Raw genomic sequence first — 23487 nt, 5'->3', positions numbered from 1 at the left:
GGATGTATGGATTATCAGAACATTTGTGAGACTCAGTGGAAATTTTCTAATAGAACAGAAACAGGGAAATCTTCAGACATGAAAGTAACTTAGTACATGCTGCAATGGAGTGTTATAGAACCATTACTATTCACATTGTATACAAAGCATCTTGTGGAGTATGCCAGAAGCTTCATCAAGCTGTTTTTGGATGATGCTTTCGTATAATGCAAAGTCACAGTGCCAGAAAATTGTAGCAGAATGCAAAAAGACCTTTGGAGGATTGACACTTCAGGGTTTAGGGAATGGCAGTTGACACTGAACATAAACAAATTAACATTATTACGTATGTAGACAATAAGTTCCATTTTGTTTGATGACAAATTTGCCAAATAATTACTGGAAACATTTAACACCCATTAAACCTCTTATCTGGGATTTGTGTACAGAACAATAAAGTGGAGTGACCACATAAAACTGCATGCATGAAAGGCAGATGCCAGATAGATTAATTGGAAGAATTCTCAGAAAGTTGTTCATTCACAAAGGATGTAGCTTAGAAAACTCTTTTTCAGCTGGTACTTGGATATCTGGGACCTACACCAAATACCACGAGATAGAGGAAATAGAAAAGATCCAAAGAAGAACACTGCATTTTGTCACAGCTCCCTTTGAAGAAAGGAAAAAAGGTAAAGCTGTACCATGCACGGTCCTGCTGGTGGTGACATGCTGTTGCCTTCCTCCCACCTTTGAACTTATATACCCAGCCAGCTTAGCTGGGACCTACAGTTTATTGTGAATCAGAATGATAGTGCAGCTCAGCATTTCTCACATTAACAAATGGTACCAGAGGTTAAAGGAGTGGTAAGTGACAGAAAAAATATTAGGACTGACTGAACCTGTGACCCTTGGATTTTTATTCTGTAACTGTAACTCTGAGACACCAAGACTTTTAAGAACTGAAAAGGTGTCATAGAAGTTCTCATCTAACTCGATTGTCAGACACCACAAAAGAGACCGTGTGGTTTAATGTTGAAATTCATAGCGCATACATTTCTACAAGTCAACCGATATATGGTTCCTTCCTACATATATCTTGTGAAAATATGATGAAAGTAAAGTTTCATGTCACTGTAAAAGACCTAGGTGCAAGGCATCCCATACATCCTCCAAATATTACCTATTGTTACATCTCCAATCCCCTAAAAAGCAGGGCTATCTGTGAGAGCACCCATGTGAATGTGATCTACCAACTTCGCTAAATCCACTGTGCAGCATTCTATGTGCACACTGCTGCTAACAAGATGGCCATCTGTATGAATGGCCACAGCTGAACTGTGGCTAAGAGGCAGCTGGCTTGTCCGGTTGCTGAGTATGCCACATAGGACATTGTGCTTTGCTTCAGTGAATGCTCCACAGCTTCCACTGTCTAGATTCTTGCCACCAACACCACTTTTTCTGAATTGTACAGGGAGATTTCTTCGTGCAACATCTACTTCATTTTTGTTAACCGTCCCAGTCTCAACCCTTGCTCTTTGCTAGTCTCTGTCCTCCTGTCCTCTGCTTGATTGATCCCACTCCAGCCACACACACACACACACACACACACACATTCTTCTGCCCCCACCCCCCATCTTCCCCCAACGCAGTTGTGTAGTCCATTCCACATCTCTGTTCTCCCCTCATCCCTTCCCCTCCCCCCACAGCATAGCCTCCTGACATGGAGCCTAGAAGCACACCATCCTGCCCCACTGCATCCTTGCCAAGTCCCACAGGCAGCACTACAGCATCTTCTTCCACCCGTAATCTGCTATCCATCCTCCTCCTCATCCCCTGCCTCTTCTGTACCCCTGCTTCTCACCTCAGCCCAGATCGTTGTTGAGTGCATTTGGGGCTCAATGCTGGAGATTACTGTGTGTGTGTGTGTGTGTGTGTGTGTGTGTGTGTGTGTGTGTGTGTTTGTTTGTTTGAATATGTATTTGTTTTCCAAATCTAAGGGTGAAGTTTGTATAATTTACTTTTAAATGTGCTTGTCCACCACTCGATACCTCCTCTATGTGGTGAGTAGCAGTCTAACATAATTTATATTGTTGTTTGATAACTTTTGGAGAAAGGTGCTTTGTTTGTACTCTTGAAGTAAACTGTCCTCGAGCATCATTCTTTTTAATCAAAATTTCCCTTTTGTATACATGTAATTTAATAAAAGTGCGATCTTCAGACCAACTGTGGTATGGGATGCTAGCTTTCTTTTATACTTTTCCTCTCTCCAAGTGTTGATGTGCCATAGAATTCAATTAATTGTAATAAACAAGAGACTAACTATTTAATGAGCTGCTGATTGTGGCCTGTAACTCCTCATTTGTGTTGATAAGTTGCACTTCAAATTCTTTTTCCTTTTTTTACAAAACAGATGGAAGTCCATGTGGAAATGTGGATTGCAAGGCAGCTAATGAATGGCCTCCCATCTGAAACTCTAAGGGGGAGTTCCTTGTCACTACTGCAATGCAAAAGCAACCTCTGTCATGAAGGGATGCGAAGTTGATGATATTTCTGTGCAATTATTCTGGATTAATTTTCATAGATGTTAAAGATTTTTGCAGAATAAGACTTTGGTGACTTTTGTCCCAGGTTCCACATTATAAACAGCAATACTACTTAACAGTTGCCTCAGATACACTGTTAGAAAAGAGCCTCATTTTCTCACTTTCTCTACCCCTTCCTCCCCCCACCCCCATTTCCCTGCCTTCCCTAGAATGGTGCTGGAGGAATGCTAAGCTTGTGCTAGTAAGTACATAAGATGGTCACACATAATATACGTCTTAAACCCAAATTTCTCATGCAGGCATGTGTAAAACTGATGGGAGTGTTGAAAATTGTGGCCTGCCATCACTAACAAGTTTTGTGATCCACTTGTTCCGTAAGATCAGTAGATGCCACAGACTTCTTTTCCTGGTGATCTGCATCACAAATACGTGCACATTATGCTGACAAGTTCCTTCATTGCTGCCGGCCGAAGTGGCCGTGCGGTTACAGGCACTGCAGTCTGGAACCGCAGGACCGCTACGGTCGCAGGTTCGAATCTTGCCTCGGGCATGGATGTTTGTGATGTCCTTAGGTTAGTTAGGTTTAAGTAGTTCTAAGTTCTAGGGGACTAATGACCTCAGAAGTTGAGTCCCATAGTGCTCAGAGCCATTTGAACCATTTTCCTTCATTGCTACAACCAATTTGCCACTTGTAAACTCTCACATCACACTTATTCTCAGATGTAGTATGTTCTCCAGCAAGAAAGTGAATGATCCCACTCAGTTCTCATTATTTTGCAGGGGACTTGATTGTGAACTAAAAGGTACCATGTATAATTAGCATTAATTGCAGTACTAGAAAGTACAGATTGGTTACACTGAAGTTTGCTTCATGTTACATTCAGTTTCTGTTGGGGGGGGGATTGTTCCGCAAACTCTTTGCCTTGGATTCAGCATTTGAATTTGTAATATAAAAATATAACTCACTGTTCAGCCAAGTGTAGTGTTTTGTGTATAAATATACATTAGAAAACATTTATTGGAGCACACACAACTATTAATAATGCTAAAAACTTGTTTGTTTGTAGGTTTGTAGATTAAAGGGACTAAACTGCATGGTTATCAGTCCCACAGTTTGGTTGTCAGACTAGTAATCACTGATGAGTACAGTAGACCACTTTTTACTGTAGATTTATTTTTTTAACTCTGTGGTAAAGTACTGGACTACAGATTCCAAGTGTTCTGGTTTGTGCCCCAGCCATTTCTAGGGTTTTTATCTGTTACGGGTCACTTTGTAAATATAAAATGATTGTAAATATAAAAAGTGCCAAGTTGCACCATAATTGGAGCCCCTGTTGAGCCGTAAGTCCCTTTATCTCAGCTATATAAATCATTTCAAAGGTTGGAAGAAGGCATCAGCATACCACCACCAATAAGACCATGCAACTTTTTTTCCCCCCCATGCAGATATTGTGTGGATTATCTTGAAAGAAACCTCTTTTTGGCCATGGTATTAAGGATTTCAGCCAGCTGTTTTCAGCAGTCAAAGCATGCTGCATTTCATATTACTCTGATGATGCCATCATTTCTCTCCTTCAGGCATGGCAATTGGATTTTCACTTAACAGAGTATTAAACCTTAACAATCACTGAATATACTCATTATAGGACTAGTAATATATGATAAATTTGTTAGTAATTCACAAGTACTTTTAGTAAAATCAAGTTTGAATGTGCTGCAGTCAGGGTAGTATTCTCACAAAGAACCCTTAACAAAATTTATTCTCTTACACATACATTGACTTTTGACTTACACCTGTTAAAGCTAAGTTCTTTACCTCTGCTGGCTTCTGTTCATTGCCCCTCTCACTTCATTGAAACATTCATAGATGGAAAATTAGAAGAGAATGGGCTGTTATTAACATGTTCCATGTAGTTGTTGTTGTGGTCTTCAGTCCTGAGACTGGTTTGATGCAGCTCTCCATGCTACTCTATCCTGTGCAAGCTTCTTCATCTCCTAGTACCTACTGCAACCTACATCCTTCTGAATCTGCTTAGTGTATTGATCTCTTGGTCTCCCTCTACGATTTTTACCCTCCACGCTGCCCTCCAATGCTAAATTTGTGATTCCTTGATGCCTCAAAACGTGTCCTACCAACCGATCCCTTCTTCTAGTCAAGTTGTGCCACAAACTTCTCTTCTCCCCAATCCTATTCAATACCTCCTCATTAGTTACATGATCTACCCACCTTATCTTCAGCATTCTTCTGTAGCACCACATTTCGAAAGCTTCTATTCTCTTCATGTCCAAACTGGTTATCGTCCATGTTTCACTTCCATACATGGCTACACTCCATACAAATACTTTCAGAAACGACTTCCTGACACTTAAATCTATACTCGATGTTAACAAATTTCTCTTCTTCAGAAACGATTTCCTTGCCATTGCCAGTCTACATTTTATATCCTCTCTACTTTGACCATCATCAGTTATTTTACTCCCTAAATAGCAAAACTCCTTTACTACTTTAAGTGTCTCATTTCCTAATCTAATCCCCTCAGCATCACCCGATTTAATTTGACTACATTCCATTATCCTCGTTTTGCTTTTGTTGATGTTCATCTTATATCCTCCTTTCAAGACACTGTCCATTCCGTTCAACTGCTCTTCCAAGTCCTTTGCTGTCTCTGACAGAATTACAATGTCATCGGCGAACCTCAAAGTTTTTACTTCTTCTCCATGAATTTTAATACCTACTCCGAATTTTTCTTTTGTTTCCTTTACTGCTTGTTCAATATACAGATTGAATAACATCGGGGAGAGGCTACAACCCTGTCTCACTCCTTTCCCAATCACTGCTTCTCTTTCATGCCCCTCGACTCTTAAAAGTGCCATCTGGTTTCTGTACAAATTGTAAATAGCCTTTCGCTCCCTGTATTTTACACCTGCCACCTTCAGAATTTGAAAGAGAGTATTCCAGTTAACGTTGTCAAAAGCTTTCTCTAAGTCTACAAATGCTAGAAACGTAGGTTTGCCTTTTCTTAATCTTTCTTCTAAGATAAGTCGTAAGGTTAGTATTGCCTCACGTGTTCCAACATTTCTACGGAATCCAAACTGATCTTCCCCGAGGTCCGCTTCTTCCAGTTTTTCCATTCGCCTGTAAAGAATTCGCGTTAGTATTTTGCAGCTGTGACTTATTAAACTGATAGTTTGGTAATTTTCACATCTGTCAACACCTGCTTTCTTTGGGATTGGAATTATTATATTCTTCTTGAAGTGTGTGGGTATTTCGCCTGTCTCATACATCTTGCTCACCAGATGGTAGAGTTTTGTCATGACTGGCTCTCCCAAGGCCATCAGTCGTTCTAATGGAATGTTGTCTACTCCCGGGGCCTTGTTTCGACTCAGGTCTTTCAGTGCTCTGTCAAACTCTTCACGCAGTATCTTATCTCCCATTTCATCTTCATCTACATCCTCTTCCATTTCCATAATATTGTCCTCAAGTACATCGCGCTTGTATAAACCCTCTATATACTCCTTCCACGTTTCTGCCTTCCTTTCTTTGCTTAGAACTGGGTTGCCATCTGAGCTCTTGATATTCATACAAGTGGTTCTCTTCTCTCCAAAGGTCTCTTTAATTTTCCTGTAGGCGGTATCTATCTTACCCCTAGTGAGACAAGCCTCTGCATCCTTACATTTGTCCCGTAGCCATCCCTGCTTAGCCATTTTGCACTTCCTGTCGATCTCATTTTTGAGACGTTTGTATTCCTTTTTGCCTGCTTCATTTACTGCATTTTTATATTTTCTCCTTTCATCAGTTAAATTCAATATTTCTTCTGTTACCCAAGGATTTCTATTAGTCCTCGTCTTTTTACCTACTTGATACTCTGCTGCCTTCGCTACTTCATCCCTCAGAGCTACCCATTCTTCTTCTACTGTATTTCTTTCCCCCATTCCTGTCAATTGTTCCCTTATGCTCTCCCTGAAACTCTGTACAACCCCTGGTTTAGTCAGTTTATCCAGGTCCCATCTCCTTAAATTCCCGCCTTTTTGCAGTTTCTTCAGTTTCAATCTGCAGTTCATAACCAATAGATTGTGGTTAGAATCCACATCTGCCCCTGGAAATGTCTTACAATTTAAAACCTGGTTCCTAAATCTCTGTCTTACCATTATGTAATCTATCTGATACCTTTTAGTATCTCCAGGATTCTTCCAGGTATACAACCTTCTTTCATGATTCTTGAACCAAGTGTTAGCTATGATTAAGTTATGCTCTGTGCAAAATTCTACCAGGCGGCTTCCTCTTTCATTTCTGTCCCCCAATCCATATTCACCTACTATGTTTCCTTCTCTCCCTTTTCCTACTGACGAATTCCAGTCACCCATGACTATTAAATTTTCGTCTCCCTTCACTACCTGAATAATTTCTTTTATCTTGTCATACATTTCATGAATTTCTTCATCATCTGCAGAGCTAGTTGGCATATAAACTTGTACTATTATAGTAGGCATGGGCTTTGTGTCTATCTTGGCCACAATAATGCGTTCACTATGCTGTTTGTAGTAGCTAACCCGCACTCCTATTTTTTTATTCATTGTTAAACATACTCCTGCATTACCCCTATTTGATTTTGTATTTATAACCCTGTAATCACCTGACCAAAAGTCTTGTTCCTCCTGCCACCGAACTTCACTAATTCCCACTATATCTAACTTTAACCTATCCATTTCCCTTTTTAAATTTTCTAACCTACCTGCCCGATTAAGGGATCTGACATTCCACGCTCCGATCCGTAGAATGCCAGTTTTCTTTCTCTTGATAACGACGTCCTCTTTAGTAGTCCCCGTCCGGAGATCCGAATGGGGGACTATTTTACCTCCGGAATATTTTACCCAAGAGGACGCCATCATTATTTAACCATACAGTAAAGCTGCATGTCCTCGGGAAAAATTACGGCTGTAGTTTCCCCTTGCTTTCAGCCGTTCGCAGTACCAGCACAGCAAGGCCGTTTTGGTTAATGTTACAAGGCCAGATCAGTCAATCATCCAGACTGTTGCCCCTGCAACTATGTTCCATACAGTTTTTAATTATTTTTTTTAATTTTTTTATTTGATCCACAGTGTTTCGGCATTCACTTGAAAAACATGTGGGCAGTATGTTGTTTAGTGACTGATTACACCCAATGCATACTGCTAAACTAAGAGGGTTGAATGAAAATTAATGCCTTTACCTTCATTAATTGGGTTTGGATGGGAATATTTTAATAAATCAGATGCAGAAATAGTCCTTAGACTGTGATCTTTAATTACCAGTATTCATTTTTCCACATAATCACCAACCAGTTGGATACATTTCTACCTACAATGAATAAGTTTTCTGAAACTGTCATGGAAGAAGTCTACACTCTGTTTTCGCAACCACAGTCTCGCAGTTCTCTCAACGTCTTCATCAGAAGCATAATGGTGTTTCTGCAGATCATCTTTCATTATCGGGAACAGATGGAAGTCAGATGGTGCTAAATCTGTTCTGTATGGAGGATGCTGTACGTGGTGAGATTCAGTCTCTGAAGTTCTGCTGTGGTGGCACATGAAGTGTATGGTTTGGCATTGTCATGTTGCAGGAAAACATTTCCCTTTCGGGCCATTGTTAGCTGTTGTTTCAGAGTTCACAGCGTTGTGATGTAACACTCTGAATTTATTGCTGTTCCACGAAATCGACATGGATAACACCATCTGTGTCTCAGAACACTGTGACCATGATTTTTCCAGCTTAGGGATGCGTCTTGAATTTCTTTTCTGGGGTGAGTCTTTGTGTCGATATTCCATAGACCAATGTTTTGTCTCTGGATCTTAATGGTGTACCCATGTTTCGTCTCCTGCTACAGTTGAATGGAGAAAGGCATCACCTTCATTCTCATAAAGTGAGAGGAGTTCCTGGCAAATTTCAAATCTGTGCGCTTTCATTTCAGTAATCAGCATCCGGGGTACTCATCATGCACAGATCTTCAGATAACCAAGTGAAGCAATAATTTGACCCACATGTTCTTGTGAAATGCTGATTGTGCTTTCAATTTCTCTCTGAGTGATAGACAATCATCCTGAAACAATCTGTCAACATTTTGCTTGTGAAACTTGGTGGTTGCTGTCACAGGACGTCCAACTCTTTGTTTGTCACACAGGTCAGATGTTCCCACCTCAACATCTTTAAATTTACTCGTCCAATGACACACGGTACTCACATCAACACGATCACCATAAACTGCTTTCTTTCTCTGATGAATCTCATTTGGGGTGACACCTTCTGCTGTCAAGAATTCGGTGACTGCACATTGATTAAATCGCATTGACTGACTGACTGCACAGGGTTCCATACTTACACTGTAACAACACAACTGTTCAGTGCTAAGGCTTCCCACCAAATGGAGCTGTAGAGAAGAGGTTATGGAACAAGCCAGTACCTGCCGCATACTAATGCTGCCAACTGTTGAAGAGTTACGAAGGTGGAAGCATTACTTTTCAGTCGACCCTCTTAATGTCCCTTCATGCACCACCATCAAAATGGCAGAATGTAAAACAACTGTACACATCCATTACCCAGTTACTGAGCACGCACTGCAGCATACTCCAGAGACCTGTCTGTATGCTTCACCACATAGGCCATTTGGATACTCACAACCAGCATCACTTTCCTGAACTCCATACAAGGGAACTTGGTCTCTGACATATCCTCTCACTCTGCCACCCTTTTGGATTAAACCTGAGTTAGCCTACCCTCCACAATTCCTTGATTAGTCTTCACTGCATCTTTAATTTTTAGATATCTTTTTTATTTGTGTACTTCTATGCCTTGTTTCTCCCCTTCTGCCGTCCTCTCCCTCTCTTTACTCAGTTTGTCACAACTTAAGTTTTTCCCTTTTATTCAGTCTCTACTTCTCGGTCTCTTCTGCCACAACAGAACTGAAGCCGACACTACTTTCTCTCTCTCTCTCTCTCTCTCTCTCTCTCTCTCTCTCTCTCTCTGTCTGTCTGTCTGTCTGTCTCTCTCTGTCTCAATTCTCATCAAATTTGCATTGTGAATTATTCAATAAAATTCAATTTTTTGTGTTAAATAGGGAAAGGTATAGCAGTTTCTATCTCTTTATGTGCTCACTCTTGTTACCATTTCAGAAGAAATTGTTTTGAGATTTTATGTAGCTAGCATCTTTCTAATTTTCTATTCACCGAGGGGCAAATTATTGCTTCTGTGTTTACATCCATACAGATCAATCGTATTTCATGCCTGTACCAATTTTTTTCTTCCTTACTTTTTCTTATAAAAACTGATCAGAACGACATATCCCTCCTCTCTTCTTAGGTTACCATACTTAAATTCCACCAGTTATTTTACCAAGAGTAACTGTTTTTAGAGCACAATTCTTAAGTTGCTGACTGTTACTTTATCAATAGAAATTATCAGAGACAAAGACATGAACTGAAATGGAAATAAGCAACAGAAAATTGCCTGACAAAAGTAAAACATCAGTATTTCTATTTACAATGTATGAAAAATAATAAAAGCATATAATAATATGTGATTATGACTCAGTTGTAGTATACGTGTAAAGAAGCAGCAAAATTTGTGCTAGAGTTACTCATTTCTTACTGATCAAGCTTTAGGTAAATAAATCAGAATGTGCGTAAAAAAAGGAAATCGGCTTTTAATGGGCATTTCACTTATATGTCCTGAGACATAGGTTGTGAAAGTGTTACATGTTTCAGAAATATGCTTTGCTATTTGTGTATAATGTACAGTGCAACTTGATATCCTGCATGCACACACAGCTGCACCTATTTGACAGTGACAGATTTTTCAACATCTGTTGTGAGTTTAGTGGAGTTCTTTTTCTTTCTTTGTTTTCAGTTTGCAAACCTGCATGAGCACCTAGTAGTGATTTAATGGCTGCCTATATAAATCGCTCATTGTCTCAAATGGCTGGAGATGGCCCTTCAATAAGGGGGTCATCTTTGGTTGGAGGGCCTGGTGGTGATACAAGAAACTTACATGACTCAACTTCTCCACTACAGATATTCGTCAAAGCCAAAAAGAAGATCAATGGAATATTTGTGGAAATTGAAGACTATGTCAGGAATACAGCTTCATATATGCAAAGTAAGTATGGTTCCAGTGTACTGATTGTATTTATAAGCTGGTCACTATTCTGTTGTTTCTATGCAATAAATGGTTTTCAGTATTTTATTGCACATACAGACTTTGTAATGTGCTTTATTGTGTCTTGGTGTTATTTTTAGCGTGCTCCACACACACAAAAAAATTTATTCACATGGCACGAAGGTGGTAACCATTATCTGAGAGAAATAAAATACCTTTTCTGAATTCTTTGGTGTAAATAAAATTTATCTGAAGAAACTTTGGTAAAGAAATATAAAGAGATACTTCTAAAAAAGGTGACATAAATCATTGCTATCACATGTCATGTCATGTTATCATTTGCACGTTATCAGCATATTTGTTGAATTTAATTCACATTGCAGATTGTATTTATGGTGATGGTGGTATTGTGGGGTCCTTTGTCTAGTGTGTGTGGTGTCCTTGACATCTTTGAATAAATAAGCTGTTTCATATGTAGTTAGTGACATAAATATCATAACAAATCACAGTAGTCTTGTTAGCTATGTGACAGGGTTCTGCTCATGTGAAAGGCAATGGGAATGGTTGTCACACACTGGAGGCTCGGCATGAGCATTTCGAAACTGGACGACCTGTTGGGTGTTCCAGAAGTACTGTGGTGAGTGTCTTCAACACGTGGTGGACGAAGATGAAACTATGTCCAGATGTCACGGAGTAGGGTGGCCACCCCTCGTTACGGACGTCAGACATCGCAGGCTGGGTGGACTGGTAAAACAGGACAGGTGGCATTCTGTGGTGGACCTAACATCAGACTTTAATTCTGGGCAGAATACAAGTGTGTGTAAGCACACCGTACACCAAACATTCCTAATGATGGGCCGGCGCAACCGACGATACACTCATGTGCCAGTGTTACCACCATGACATCAGCAACTATGACTTAAATGTGCACCTGACTGTTGGCACTGGACTGGTGCAGTGGCAGTGAGTTGGATGGTCTGAGGAATCCCGATACCTTCTTCATCATGCCAATGGGAGGCCGTGAATCCATCATCTTCCAGGGGAACAGCTCCTTGACATGTGTACCAGGGGACAGAGACAAGCTGGAGGTGGCTTCTTCATGTTCTGGGGAACATTCAAATGGGCATCCATGGGTCCAGTGGAGCTCGTGCAAGGCACCATGGTGGCCAAGGAGTATAGTTCACTGGTTGTAGACCACATGCATCCCTTCATGATGTTCATGTTTCCTGGTAACAGTGGCATTTTTCAGTAAGATACTGGGCCATGTCGCAAGGCCAGAAATGTGATGGAGTGGTTTGAGGAACACCATGGCGAGTGCCAATTGATATGCTGGCTCTCTAACTCGTCAGATCTGAACGTGATTGAACACGTATATTATGTGATTGAATGTGGCATCAGAGCTCATCACCCCCTCTCTGAAATTTACGGGAATTACATGACTTGTGTGTGCATATGTTGTGCCAACTCCCTTCTGAGATGTACCAAGGCCTCATTGCTCCCATGCCACGACACTTCGCTGGCGTTACTTGTGCCAAAGGTGGACATACCTGCTATTAGATAGGTGGTTGTAATGTTCTACGTGATCAGTGTACTGTTTCCCATCTTGTCAAGTGTATGAGGATTGTTTGTGTGCACCATATCTTTTAAAATGCTCCAGGGAGTAAAATCTCACCGATTTAACTCTGGGAATAGAAGAGGCCAGTCAACTATACTACCTTCAAAAACACACACTGACACCAATGTATTGGCTGTGTGTGCTGTGCATTGTCCTGCATAAAATAACAGTAGGATTATTCATTAACTGTTATTTCCTTGGAAAAAATGAGGTTGTGGTATATTGTTTACATATTTATCCAAAGTTATAGTTTTGTTGAATAGGGCTGTTCGAATAATTCATTTTGAACTAATTGCATGGGACACTCTTATTTTAACATAATGCAGAGGCTTTTGAAGTAACTGAAAATGATTTTCAGAACTCCAGTGTCTATTGTTATGTGGGTCCACGTACATACCTGGATAATTGCAGCTATGCTTCATTAGAAAGAAGGAACATTTCAGCTCAACCTCTCCATGAGGCACAGATTGGAGTAGCCAGTTGCAGTACTAATGTTGAACCTGAAAGTTTCTGAATTTGACATGATATGATATTGCATGCATGTCCGAAGGAACAGGATCTGCGACAACTACCAGCCATTGTGAAATAAATAAAATGTATTGCCAGTTGCGAATATGGACAACCATCAGCTGTATAACGGAATGACAACAATCGCCTTGAAGCAGGCTCAGATAACAATAAGCAGTAAATCTGGGTTCTAGTCTTGGTCTGGAAACAAATTTTCATTGTTGTCATTCCATTATACAGCTGATGGTTGTCCATATTTACACCTGTGAATACATTTCAACTACCTGAATTGGTCAGGTTGTACACTACCATTACTTGGTAAGATTTCAGTTTGGTTTTGAGTACAGCCTTTTGAGAGCAGATGCTGCTGACACAAAAGTGTGAAGTGCTTAGTGGTACAACAGTTATCTCACTCTCCTTTCAAAGCCTCCCTCCTTCCTCTTTTTAAATTAATACACTGCCATATACTACTCTGGCTAAGCTAAGGGCTGGACAGTGATCAGTGATTGAAGTCTGCCTGCAGGGTGTTAGTTCCTGTGAAACACCGGAGACAGCCCTTGTCAAACATGAACCTATGTGTTTAGGAAATTAATGAAACTAGTTTAATTAAAGAAAGACTTAAACACGTCTTTTACCTAGGTGTGCCTGTGGGATTCGTAGCTTAAACATTAAACTAGATCTTTGAAATGTATGTGTCTAATTAATTTTGTTATTAAGTATCTGTTTAGGGCGGAATATTTAAGGTGCAGTACAAAAGCAAAACTTAGGAACATACTGGAATATCATCAGAATCATGTTATATTATTTTGCCTCAACAGCATACAAAAAGATGTTTTTGTAAGTTTTTGTTATCAAATTGTTATGAAGGTGCTTCATCAAATTGCAAAGCCATTTTTTTGCCTTACATGCAGATGTATTTGGTAGTCTGCATAAGTTTTTGTTACATGTACCAGTAACTTCCTCAGAATTTTCTTTAACGTTCATCTGAAGTAAAAAATTTCATTTACTCTCTTTGTGAGTAACAGCGACTCATTCTCCTAGCCATGTGAAATAGTAAGCCAAGCTGTTACCAAACCAATGTTTGGTTTGAACAACACAGTGTTTCACTAGCCATGTCCTGTTGCAGGTGGTGAACTTAGGTACTGATACACATCTTAGATCTGATATTTACACGGCCGGCCGGTGTGGCCGTGCGGTTCTAGGCGCTTCAGTCCGGAACCGCGTGACCGCTACGGTCGCAGGTTCGAATCCTGCCTCGGGCATGGATGTGTGTGATGTCCTTAGGTTAGTTAGGTTTAAGTAGTTCTAAGTTCTAGGGGACTGATGACCATAGATATTAAGTCCCATAGTGCTCAGAGCCATTTGAACCATTTTTGATATTTACAAGAAGGTGGCAGCCATAATTAGACGGAAATTCGAGTTTGTCAGGAGTTGGGCAACAATGATATATATCAGCATGGAAAATTCTGTAACTCTTAATGTTCATGGGTATTGTAACCATAGGTGATTTCTTCATGGGTGTTTTGATAGGAATACATAATGAATGTGATGATTCTGAATATTTAAATACTGATTGGTATTGTTCCAAAATATATGCTAATAAATTCATGTTTATAGTCACTCCAAACCAACACAGTTTGCAAGAAGTACATGTGGTAGATGTTCCATGCATCAGTACAGATGGGTAATGTATACACAGAAGATATAAAATGTCGAAAGATTAGCTGTGATCAGCTGAGAGGCAAAGCTCCAATTCAGAACAGGACTTCAGTTGAACAATTGAAAGTTGTAGTTTGCTTCCTTTTGTGTTGTATGGAAGTCGGTACATGTAATGCGATGATCCTAAGCTTTAGTACCTACTTTTGAGTCTGAGCATCAAGGTAATGTACATATCTGAAGTTGAGTTTTTACAGGTTAAGAACACACCACATGCAAAGAAATAAACTATAGAAATGTTTTTCAACAACAGAACATACACATTCAGTCACCTGTCATCTACATCTACATACCTCAAAGATTCTTGTCAGAAATTTGATGCCACAGCATCTACATCTACATCCATACTCCACAAGCCACCTGACGGTGTTGGCGGAGGGTACTTAGAGTATCTCTATCGGTTCTCCCTTCTATTCCAGTCTCGTATTGTTCGTGGAAAGAAAGATTGTCGGTATGCCTCTGTGTGGGCTCTAATCTCTCTGATTTTATCCTCATGGTCTCTTCGCGAGATGTACGTAGGAGGGAACAATATACTGCTTGACTCCTCGGTGAAGGTATGTTCTCGAAACTTCAACAAAAGCCCGGACCAAGCTAGTGAGCGTCTCTCTTGCAGAGTCTTCTGCTGGAGTTTATCTATCATCTCCATAACACTTTCGCAATTACTAAATGATCCTGTAATGAAGCGCGCTGCTCTCCGTTTGATCTTCTCTATCTGTTCTATCAACCCTATCTGGCATGGATCCTACACAGGCGAGCAGTATTCAAGCAGTGGGCGAACAAGTCTACTGTAACCTGCTTCCTTTGTTTTCGGATTGCATTTCCTTAGGATTCTTCCGATGAATCTGTCTGGCATCTGCTTTACCGACGATTAATTTTATATGGTCATTCCACTTTAAATCACTCCTAATGGCTACTCCCAGATAATTTATGGAATTAACTGCTTCCAGTTGCTGACCTGCTATATTGTAGCTAAATGATAAAGGATCTTTCTTTCTATGTATTCGCAGCACATTACACTTTTCTACATTGAAATTTAATTGCCATTCCCTGCACCATTTGTCGATTCGTTGCAGATCCTCCTGCATTTCAGTACAATTTTCCATTGTTACAACCTCTCGATATACTACAGCATCATCCGCAAAAAGACTCAGTGAACTTCCAATGTTATCCACAAGGTCATGTATGTATATTGTGAATAGCAACAGTCCTACGACACTCCCCTGTGGCACACCTGAAACCACTCTTACTTCGGAAGGCTTTTCTCCATTGAAAATGACATGTTGTGTTCTGTTATCTAAGACCTCTTCAGTTCAATCACACAATTGGTCTGATAGTCCATATGCTCTTACTTTGTTCATTAAATGACTGTGGGGAACTGTATCAAATGCCTTGCGGAAGTCAAGAAACACTGCATCTACCTGGGAACTCGTGTCTATCGCCCTCTGAGTCTTGTGGACAAATAGCGCAAGCTGGGTTTCACACGATCGTCTTTTTTGAAACCCGTGCTGATTCCTACAGAGAAGAAGAAGAAGAAGAAGAAGAAGAATGGAAAAATACATACATACGGATGGCCAAAATTGACACTCTGCTGTGAAAAACATGCACAATGTGGGAATAATAATGTTGAAGACTGTTAAGTTTTCTCGTTCAGCAAGGAATAGAGCTTTCATACCCAGTACAAGTGTTTTTGGTTGTGTACTACAAATGTAGTTTATACTGTTAATATTTAAGTTGCCTTCGTTTGTCTTCAGTGGAAACTTTCACATCGTTTTGGGATAAAATTTAGGTATTCAGTCTCATAAAAGGCACAACTTGTTGATTAATAAAGTATGTAGAGTAATAAGCAGCCTTTGTAAATTGTACACCATTGTCTATACCAGCTATGAACTGGAAAAGACTTCAGCTGAAAGTATATTTCATGAGGGTGAAAATGTTAAGTTACATTAATTTGCTACTATGGAGGCCGGCCGAGCAGTTCTAGGCGCTTCAGTCTGGTACCGCGCGACCGCTATGGTCTTAGGATTGAATCCTGCCTCGGGCATGGATGTGTGTGATGTCCTTAGGTTAGTTAGGTGTAAGTAGTTCTAAGTTCTAGGGGGCTGATGACCTCAGATGTATATCCCTTAGTGCTCAGAGCCATTTGCTGCTATGGAGTATAGCTCACTAGTTCCTTATTTACCAGTATTCCTACATGCCAAATGTCAGGTTTTTTTAAAAACTTAATACACCTCAGAGGACAAAGTTTCGCATGTATTGTCCTCTTGTGTAATACAATTAATCGAACTCAAAGAAGGAAGACTTGTTGTCTGTGTAATGAAGCAGTTTTATTTTTTTAATCAATAAATAAAACTGAAAATGCAGTTGGTCAAATACAGATTGAAAATACATTTACTGGCTTCTGATTCAGCATATTTGTTTTGAATATTGTTGTTGTGGCCTTCAATCTGAAGTTGGTTTGATGCACCTCTCCACCCTAGTCTATTCTGTGCAAGTGCCTTCATCTCTGAGTAACTGTTGCAACTTACATCTCCTGATTACTGTATTCCTGCCTAGGTTTCTGTTTACAAATCTTAACCCTCACATTTCCCTCCATTACCAAACTGACTATTCTTTGATGTCTCAGGACGTGTCCTATCAACCAATTCCTTTCTCTGGTCTATTTATGTCGTAAATTTCTTTTTCCCCCAATTCATTTTAGTACGTAGTCATTAGTTATTTGATCTACTACCCCTCTAATCTTCAGGATTCTTCTGTAGCACCATGTTTCAAAAGCTTCTATTCTCTTCTTGTCTGAACTCTTTATTGCCCTTGTTTCACTTCTGTAGAAGGCTACATTATACACAGATCCCTTTAGAAAATACTTCTTAACACTTTGATTTGTGTTAGATGTTAACAAATTCCTATTTTTCAGAAATGCTTTTCTTGCTGTTGTCAATTTGCATTTTATATCCTCTTTGTTTCAGCCATGATCAGTTGTTTTGCTGCCCAAATAGTAAAACTGATCTACTACATTCATTGTCTCATATCCTAATGTAATTCCTTCAGCAGCATCTGATTTAATTTGACCACATTCTATTACCCTCATTTTGCTTTTGTTGATGTTCATCTAATAACTTCTTTTGAAGACCTTATCCATGTTTTCAACTGTTCTTCAGTCCTTTGCCATCTTTGGCAGAATTACAATACCACTGGTTCTTCTCCCTGAATGTTAATTTCCTTCCTAAATTTCTCCTTGGATTCCTTTACTGCTTGCACAGTGAATTCAATGCAAGGTTAAGGAAATCAAGGAATCTGCATTGATCTTTCTTCTTACGTGATCATAGAGCGAACGTGTCATCCACATAGTTGAGTCAGCAGGATAGTTGTTTCAGTTCCACATTACTTAATGCCTGTTGTTTGAAATGCTCCATAAAATGTCAGCTGTTACTGGAGATCAAGGTGAACCCATAGCAACATCGTCAGATTGTTTGTAAAATTCTCCTTTATATTTAAAATAGCTTGGCCACAGTCAGAATTTGATCATGTCACATGCAATTTCACCTATGATGATGTCCACAGTATCTGCTACAGGGCTGTTAGTAAATAAAAGAATTATGTAGTAGTTTGCCAGAATTCCAGTTTGAGATACCTTCACTTTGACTAATACTTGTAAAAAGAAAAAAAGGTTTTGAATCTTTCACAAAAGTATTCATTTCCCTGATAAGATCTTCATTTTCCTGAGAGGATGTTTGTTTCCCCAACAAATGCCCAACCATAAAAGCACATTGGAGAATTAATCACATTCATAGTAATTCTTTATGGACATCATTCTTTGTGTATCTTTGGTAGACCAAATATTCTGATGGATACAGATGTTATTCAGGGTATCCGACTTTGGTAATAGAGGTATCTGCTCTGGAGTCAGATAACAGATTTTTCACTTTTTTTACCGTCTTGTTCATTGGATCACGTTTGAGCGTCACCGACAGTTGTTCCATGTTTTTGTGATATCCACTGTGTCAGAAACAATGGTGGCATTTACCTTATCTGCTCTTTTTTGTGTCATTTCGTTGCCACTGTCATCTTGTACCATCGGAAGCAAGGAGAGGATGTTGTTGGGTAGCCGATATCCACTTTCTATAACACAACTGCATGCATGTATTAACAGGGTTCTTTATTAACATAAACAGAGAGCTACTTATCTTAAAGCAAGTTGTTGTGGTACAAGCTCATCTGTAATAGTCCATGTTAGCCTCACTGCTGGTGAAGTACAAGTCCTACTATGTACAGTACTCCGGTCACTAGGTGCTGACTGACTCTCAGCCAGAGACTGTGACTCTGACTGGGCCAGTAACTGGACTGTGACTCACTGGCTGAAACTATGACTGTGCCTGATTGGATGACTTTGTAACTGACTGGGGCTTCTGGTCCACGACGGCAGGTTAAATACTGGCAGTCGAGAGGGCATTGGCAGTGCATTTCTTGTGAGTTTTGTCTTTGGCCCCTCTCCTGATGGGCTCGCTTGCTCCAGCGCCTGCTATCGACCTTCTCGCAGCCTCTTTGCCGACCGGAGTGTTGGCGACAGCTTACGCCAGCACAGCTTTGGTGATCACAATGTGTTCATTCCTCTTATGATTGTAAAGAACTGTCCTATTCTCTGCAGATATGATGTTCTTGGGTGGTTTTGCTTTATTCAAGGTTCCTGATATGTTCAGGCTTACATTCTCCATGCGAACCTTCAAAATGGAGAACAAAAATACTTTGGTGGCATCAGAAGCTTCTTCTGTGGGTATTCTCTCAGGTGTGGTAATGAAATTAAGGCCTTTGCCCAGCATTGAGGTGACTTCTTCACTGAGTTTCTTAGTTAGTGGTTACAGAAGCCTGCCCACTTATATAATGAAGCATTTGTCATTATACAGGGTGTTTCAAAATGAATATACGGGTTTTAAGGCTTTGTAGCACATATTACATTCACCTTGCAATTATAAATAAAAGAGAAACACAGTTTTTCTTACAATTATTCAGTGTGAAAATCGATCTTACACATTGAGTCGATAGGCGAGTTGTTCTGAAACCTTGATCAATGTGTCAGGATAGATCGGATGGTATCAGAGGCACATAGACATGATTGCGCCAGATCACATGTGAATGTGGAAGTCATGCATAAAATGCTGTGTGAGCCGACCCCTGGCGCCCAATACACCAGTTGGATATGTCTTTTAACCAGTCGCATACTGAATTATGCCAGTGAGGTGGAGCACCATCTTGCTCCCAAATAAAGATGTGTTGCTCAGCTTCTTCCCATTGAGGCACGGGCCATAGCTGTAGCACATCGAGATAAGAAACATTAGTTACAGTTGATCCACTGAAAAAGAAAGACCTATAAACTTTCCTTGGGGATGTTTCTTGGGGCTAAGTGTGAAAGACTCGCACTCGTTAATCAGGTTTTTCAGTCACTCTTTGTCATTCCATACTCTTCACATTGTGCACAGGTATACAAACAAAACTGTCTGAGTTGCTCTTTCATGTTGTTTATTATTTTCAATTGTAATGTGAATGTATTAAATGCTGCAACACCTTAAAACCGGTGTGTTCATTTTGAAATACCTTGTATTATATGTTTCCATTTTTAATGACTCTTAATGTGGCAGGAATATGAAGTTTGAAACCTACTGTTTTATATAGACTCTGAACCATAGTGAAACTTGTAATATTTAACTTATACAAATCATTGCGAGAGGTGAAAGAAGCATCATAAAAACTCCTAGGACTCACTCATCGTTGACCTCAGATCTGTGTATTTGTGGTGTTGACAGTCACCCACTTAAACGCGAAACCAAATATCTTAACATTTGTTGTAATGGTCTTCAGTCCTGGGACTGGTTTGATGCAGCTCTCCATGCTACCCTATTCTGTGCAAGCTTCTTTATCTCCCAGCACCTACTGCAACCTACATCCTTCTGAATCTGCTTAGTATATTCATCTCTTGGTCTCCCTCTACGATTTTTACCCTCCACGCTGCCCTCCAAGGCTAAATTTGTGATCCCTTGATGCCTCAAAACATGTCCTACCAACCGGTCCCTTCTTTTCGTCAAGTTGTGCCACAAACTCCTCTTCTCCCCAATTCTATTCAATACCTCCTCGTTAGTTATGTGATCTACCCTTCTAATCTTCAGCATTCTTCTGTAGCACCACATTTCGAAAGCGTCTATTCTCTTCTTGTCCGAACTACTTATCGTCCATGTTTCACTTCCATACATAGCTACACTCCATAGAAACACTTTCAGAAACGACTTCCTGACACTTAAATCTATACTCGATGTTGCATAAAAAGTTCTCGGTTTACTTGCCGTGTCAAATTTGGATAAAATCCCAAGCTTTCGATGACAACCTCCGTCATCTTTGTCAGGGGTAAAACTGACTTGCCGCGTCAAATTTGGATAAAATCCCAAGCTTTCGATGACTACCTCCGTCATCTTCGTCTGGGGTAAAACTGACAGTTTTACCCCTGACGAAGATGACGGAGGTAGTCATCGAAAGTTTGGGATTTTATCCAAATTTGACGCGGCAAGTAAACCGAGAACTTTTTATGCAAGGACTCCGTCGCGAAAGACTTCGTAGTTATACTCGATGTTAACAAATTTCTCTTCTTCAGAAACGCTTTCCTTGCCATTGCCAGTCTACATTTTATATCCTCTCTACTTCGGCCATCATCAGTTATTTTACTCCCTAAATAACAAAACTCCTTTACTACTTTAAGTGTCTCATTTCCTAATCTAATTCCCTCAGCATCACCCAACTTAATTCGACTACATTCCATTATCCTCGTTTTGCTTTTGTTGATATTCATCTTATATCCTCCTTTCAAGACGCTATCCATTCCGTTCAGCTGCTCTTCCAGGTCCTTTGCTGCCTCTGACAGAATTACAATGTCATCGGCGAACCTAAAAAGTTTTTATTTCTTCTCCATGAATTTTAATACCTACTCTGAATTTTTCTTTTGTTTCCTTTACTGCTTGCTATATATGCAGATTAAATAACATCGGGGAGAGGTTACACCCCTGTCTCACTCCCTTCCCAATCACTGTTTCCCTTTCATGTCCCTCGACTCTTATAACTGCCATCTGGTTTCTGTACAAATTGTAAATAGCCTTTCGCTCCCTGTATTTTACCCCTGCCACCTTCAGAATTTGAAAGAGAGTATTCCAGTTAACATTGTCAAAAGCTTTCTCTAAGTCTACAAATGCTAGAAATGTAGGTTTGCCTGTCCTTAATCTTTCTTCTAAGATAAGTCGTAAGGTTAATATTGCCTCACGTGTTCCAACATTTCTACGGAATCCAGACTGATCTTCCCCGAGGTCCGCTTCTACCAGTTTTTCCATTCGTCTGTAAGAAATTTGTGTAGTATTTTGCAGCTGTGACTTATTAAACTGATAGTTCGGTGATTTTCACATCTGTCAGCACCTGCTTTCTTTGGGATTGGAATTATTATATTCTTCTTGAAGTCTGAGGGTATTTCATCTGTCTCATACATCTTGCTCACCAGATGGTAGAGTTTTGTCATGACTGGCTCTCCCAAGGCCGTCAGTAGTTTTAATGGAATGTTGTCTACTCCTGGGGCCTTGTTTCAACTCAGGTCTGTCAGTGCTCTGTCAAACTCTTCACGCAGTATCTTATCTCCCATTTTGTCTTCATCTACATCCTCTTCCATTTCCATAATATTGTCCTTAAGTACATCGACTTGTATAAACGCTCTATATACTCCTTCCTTCTTTCTGCTTTCCCTTCTTTGCTTAGAACTGGGTTTCCATCTGAGCTCTTGTTGTTCATACAAGTAGTTCTCTTCTCTACAAAGGTCTCTTTAATTTTCCTGTAGGCAGTATCTATCTTCCCCCTAGTGAGATAAGCCTCTACATCCTTACATTTGTCCTCTAGCCATCCCTGCTTAGCCATTTTGCACTTCCTGTCGATCAGTTCACAACCAACAGATTGTGGTCAGAGTCCACATCTGCCCCTGGAAATGTCTTACAATTTAAAACCTGGTTCCTAAATCTCTGTCTTACCATTATATAATCTATCTGATACCTTCTAGTATCTCCAGGATTCTTCCATGTATACAACCTTCTTTCATGATTCTTGAACCAAGTGTTAGTTATGATTAAGTTATGCTCTGTGCAGAACTCTACCAGGTGGCTTCCTCTTTCATTTCTTAGCCCCAATCCATATTCACCTACTATGTTTCCTTCTCTCCCTTTCCTCCTCTCGAATTCCAGTCACCCATGACTATTAAATTTTCGTCTCCCTTCACTACCTGAATAATTTCTTTTATCTCATCATACATTTCATTAATTTCTTCATCATCTGCTGAGCTAGTTGGCATATAAACTTGTACTACTGTAGTAGGCGTGGGCTTTGTGTGTATCTTGGCCACAATAATGCATTCACTATGCTGTTTGTACTAGCTTACCCGCACTCCTATTTTTTTTATTCATTATTAAACCTACTCCTGCATTTCCCCTATTTGATTTTGTATTTATAACCCTGTATTCACCTGACAAAAGCCTTGTTCCTCCTGCCACCGAGCAAGACTAATTCCCAATACATCTAACTTTAACCTATCCATTTCCCTTTTAAATTTTCTAACCTACCTGCCCGATTAAGGGATCTGACATTCCGCGCTCCGATCCGTAGAATGGCAGTTTTCTTTCTCCTGTAACGACGTCCTCTTGAGTAGTCCCCACCCGGAGATCTGAATTGGGGACTATTTTACCTCCGGAATATTTTGCCCAAGAGGACGCCATCATCATTTAACCATACAGTAAAGCTGCATGCCCTCGGGAAAAATTACGGCTGTAGTTTCCCCTTGCTTTCAGCTGTTCGCAGTACCAGCACAGCAAGGCCATTTTGATTAGTGTTACAAGGTCAGATCAGTCAATCATCCAGACTGTTGCCCCTGAAACTACTGAAAAGGCTACTGCCCCTCTTCAGGAACCACACGTTTGTCTGGCCTCTCAACAGAT

The 23487-nt window shown here is 40.1% G+C and overlaps 1 protein-coding gene across 8 annotated transcripts in view; it reads left to right on the top strand.

The window, feature by feature from the left end:
* The window catches only part of LOC124607482 (transmembrane GTPase Marf), a 176002-nt gene that overhangs the window by 48387 nt on the left and 104128 nt on the right, over positions 1 to 23487 (top strand). For 7 of the 8 annotated variants that reach the window (XM_047139849.1, XM_047139841.1, XM_047139843.1 and 4 more), the window contains one exon: positions 10402 to 10650. In XM_047139849.1, the coding sequence (XP_046995805.1) occupies positions 10437 to 10650 (214 nt within the window). In that variant the 5' untranslated portion in view covers positions 10402 to 10436. Of the gene's footprint in view, positions 1 to 554; positions 669 to 10401; positions 10651 to 23487 lie in introns of those variants that run through there. The other variant, XM_047139844.1, reaches the window with a different exon arrangement.

The sequence above is a fragment of the Schistocerca americana genome, chromosome 3 (genome assembly GCF_021461395.2).
Source record: "Schistocerca americana isolate TAMUIC-IGC-003095 chromosome 3, iqSchAmer2.1, whole genome shotgun sequence".
NCBI classification, from domain to species: domain Eukaryota; kingdom Metazoa; phylum Arthropoda; class Insecta; order Orthoptera; family Acrididae; genus Schistocerca; species Schistocerca americana.
Note: the sequence above shows the minus strand (reverse complement) of the source record. Positions and strands in the feature narration are given on the sequence as shown.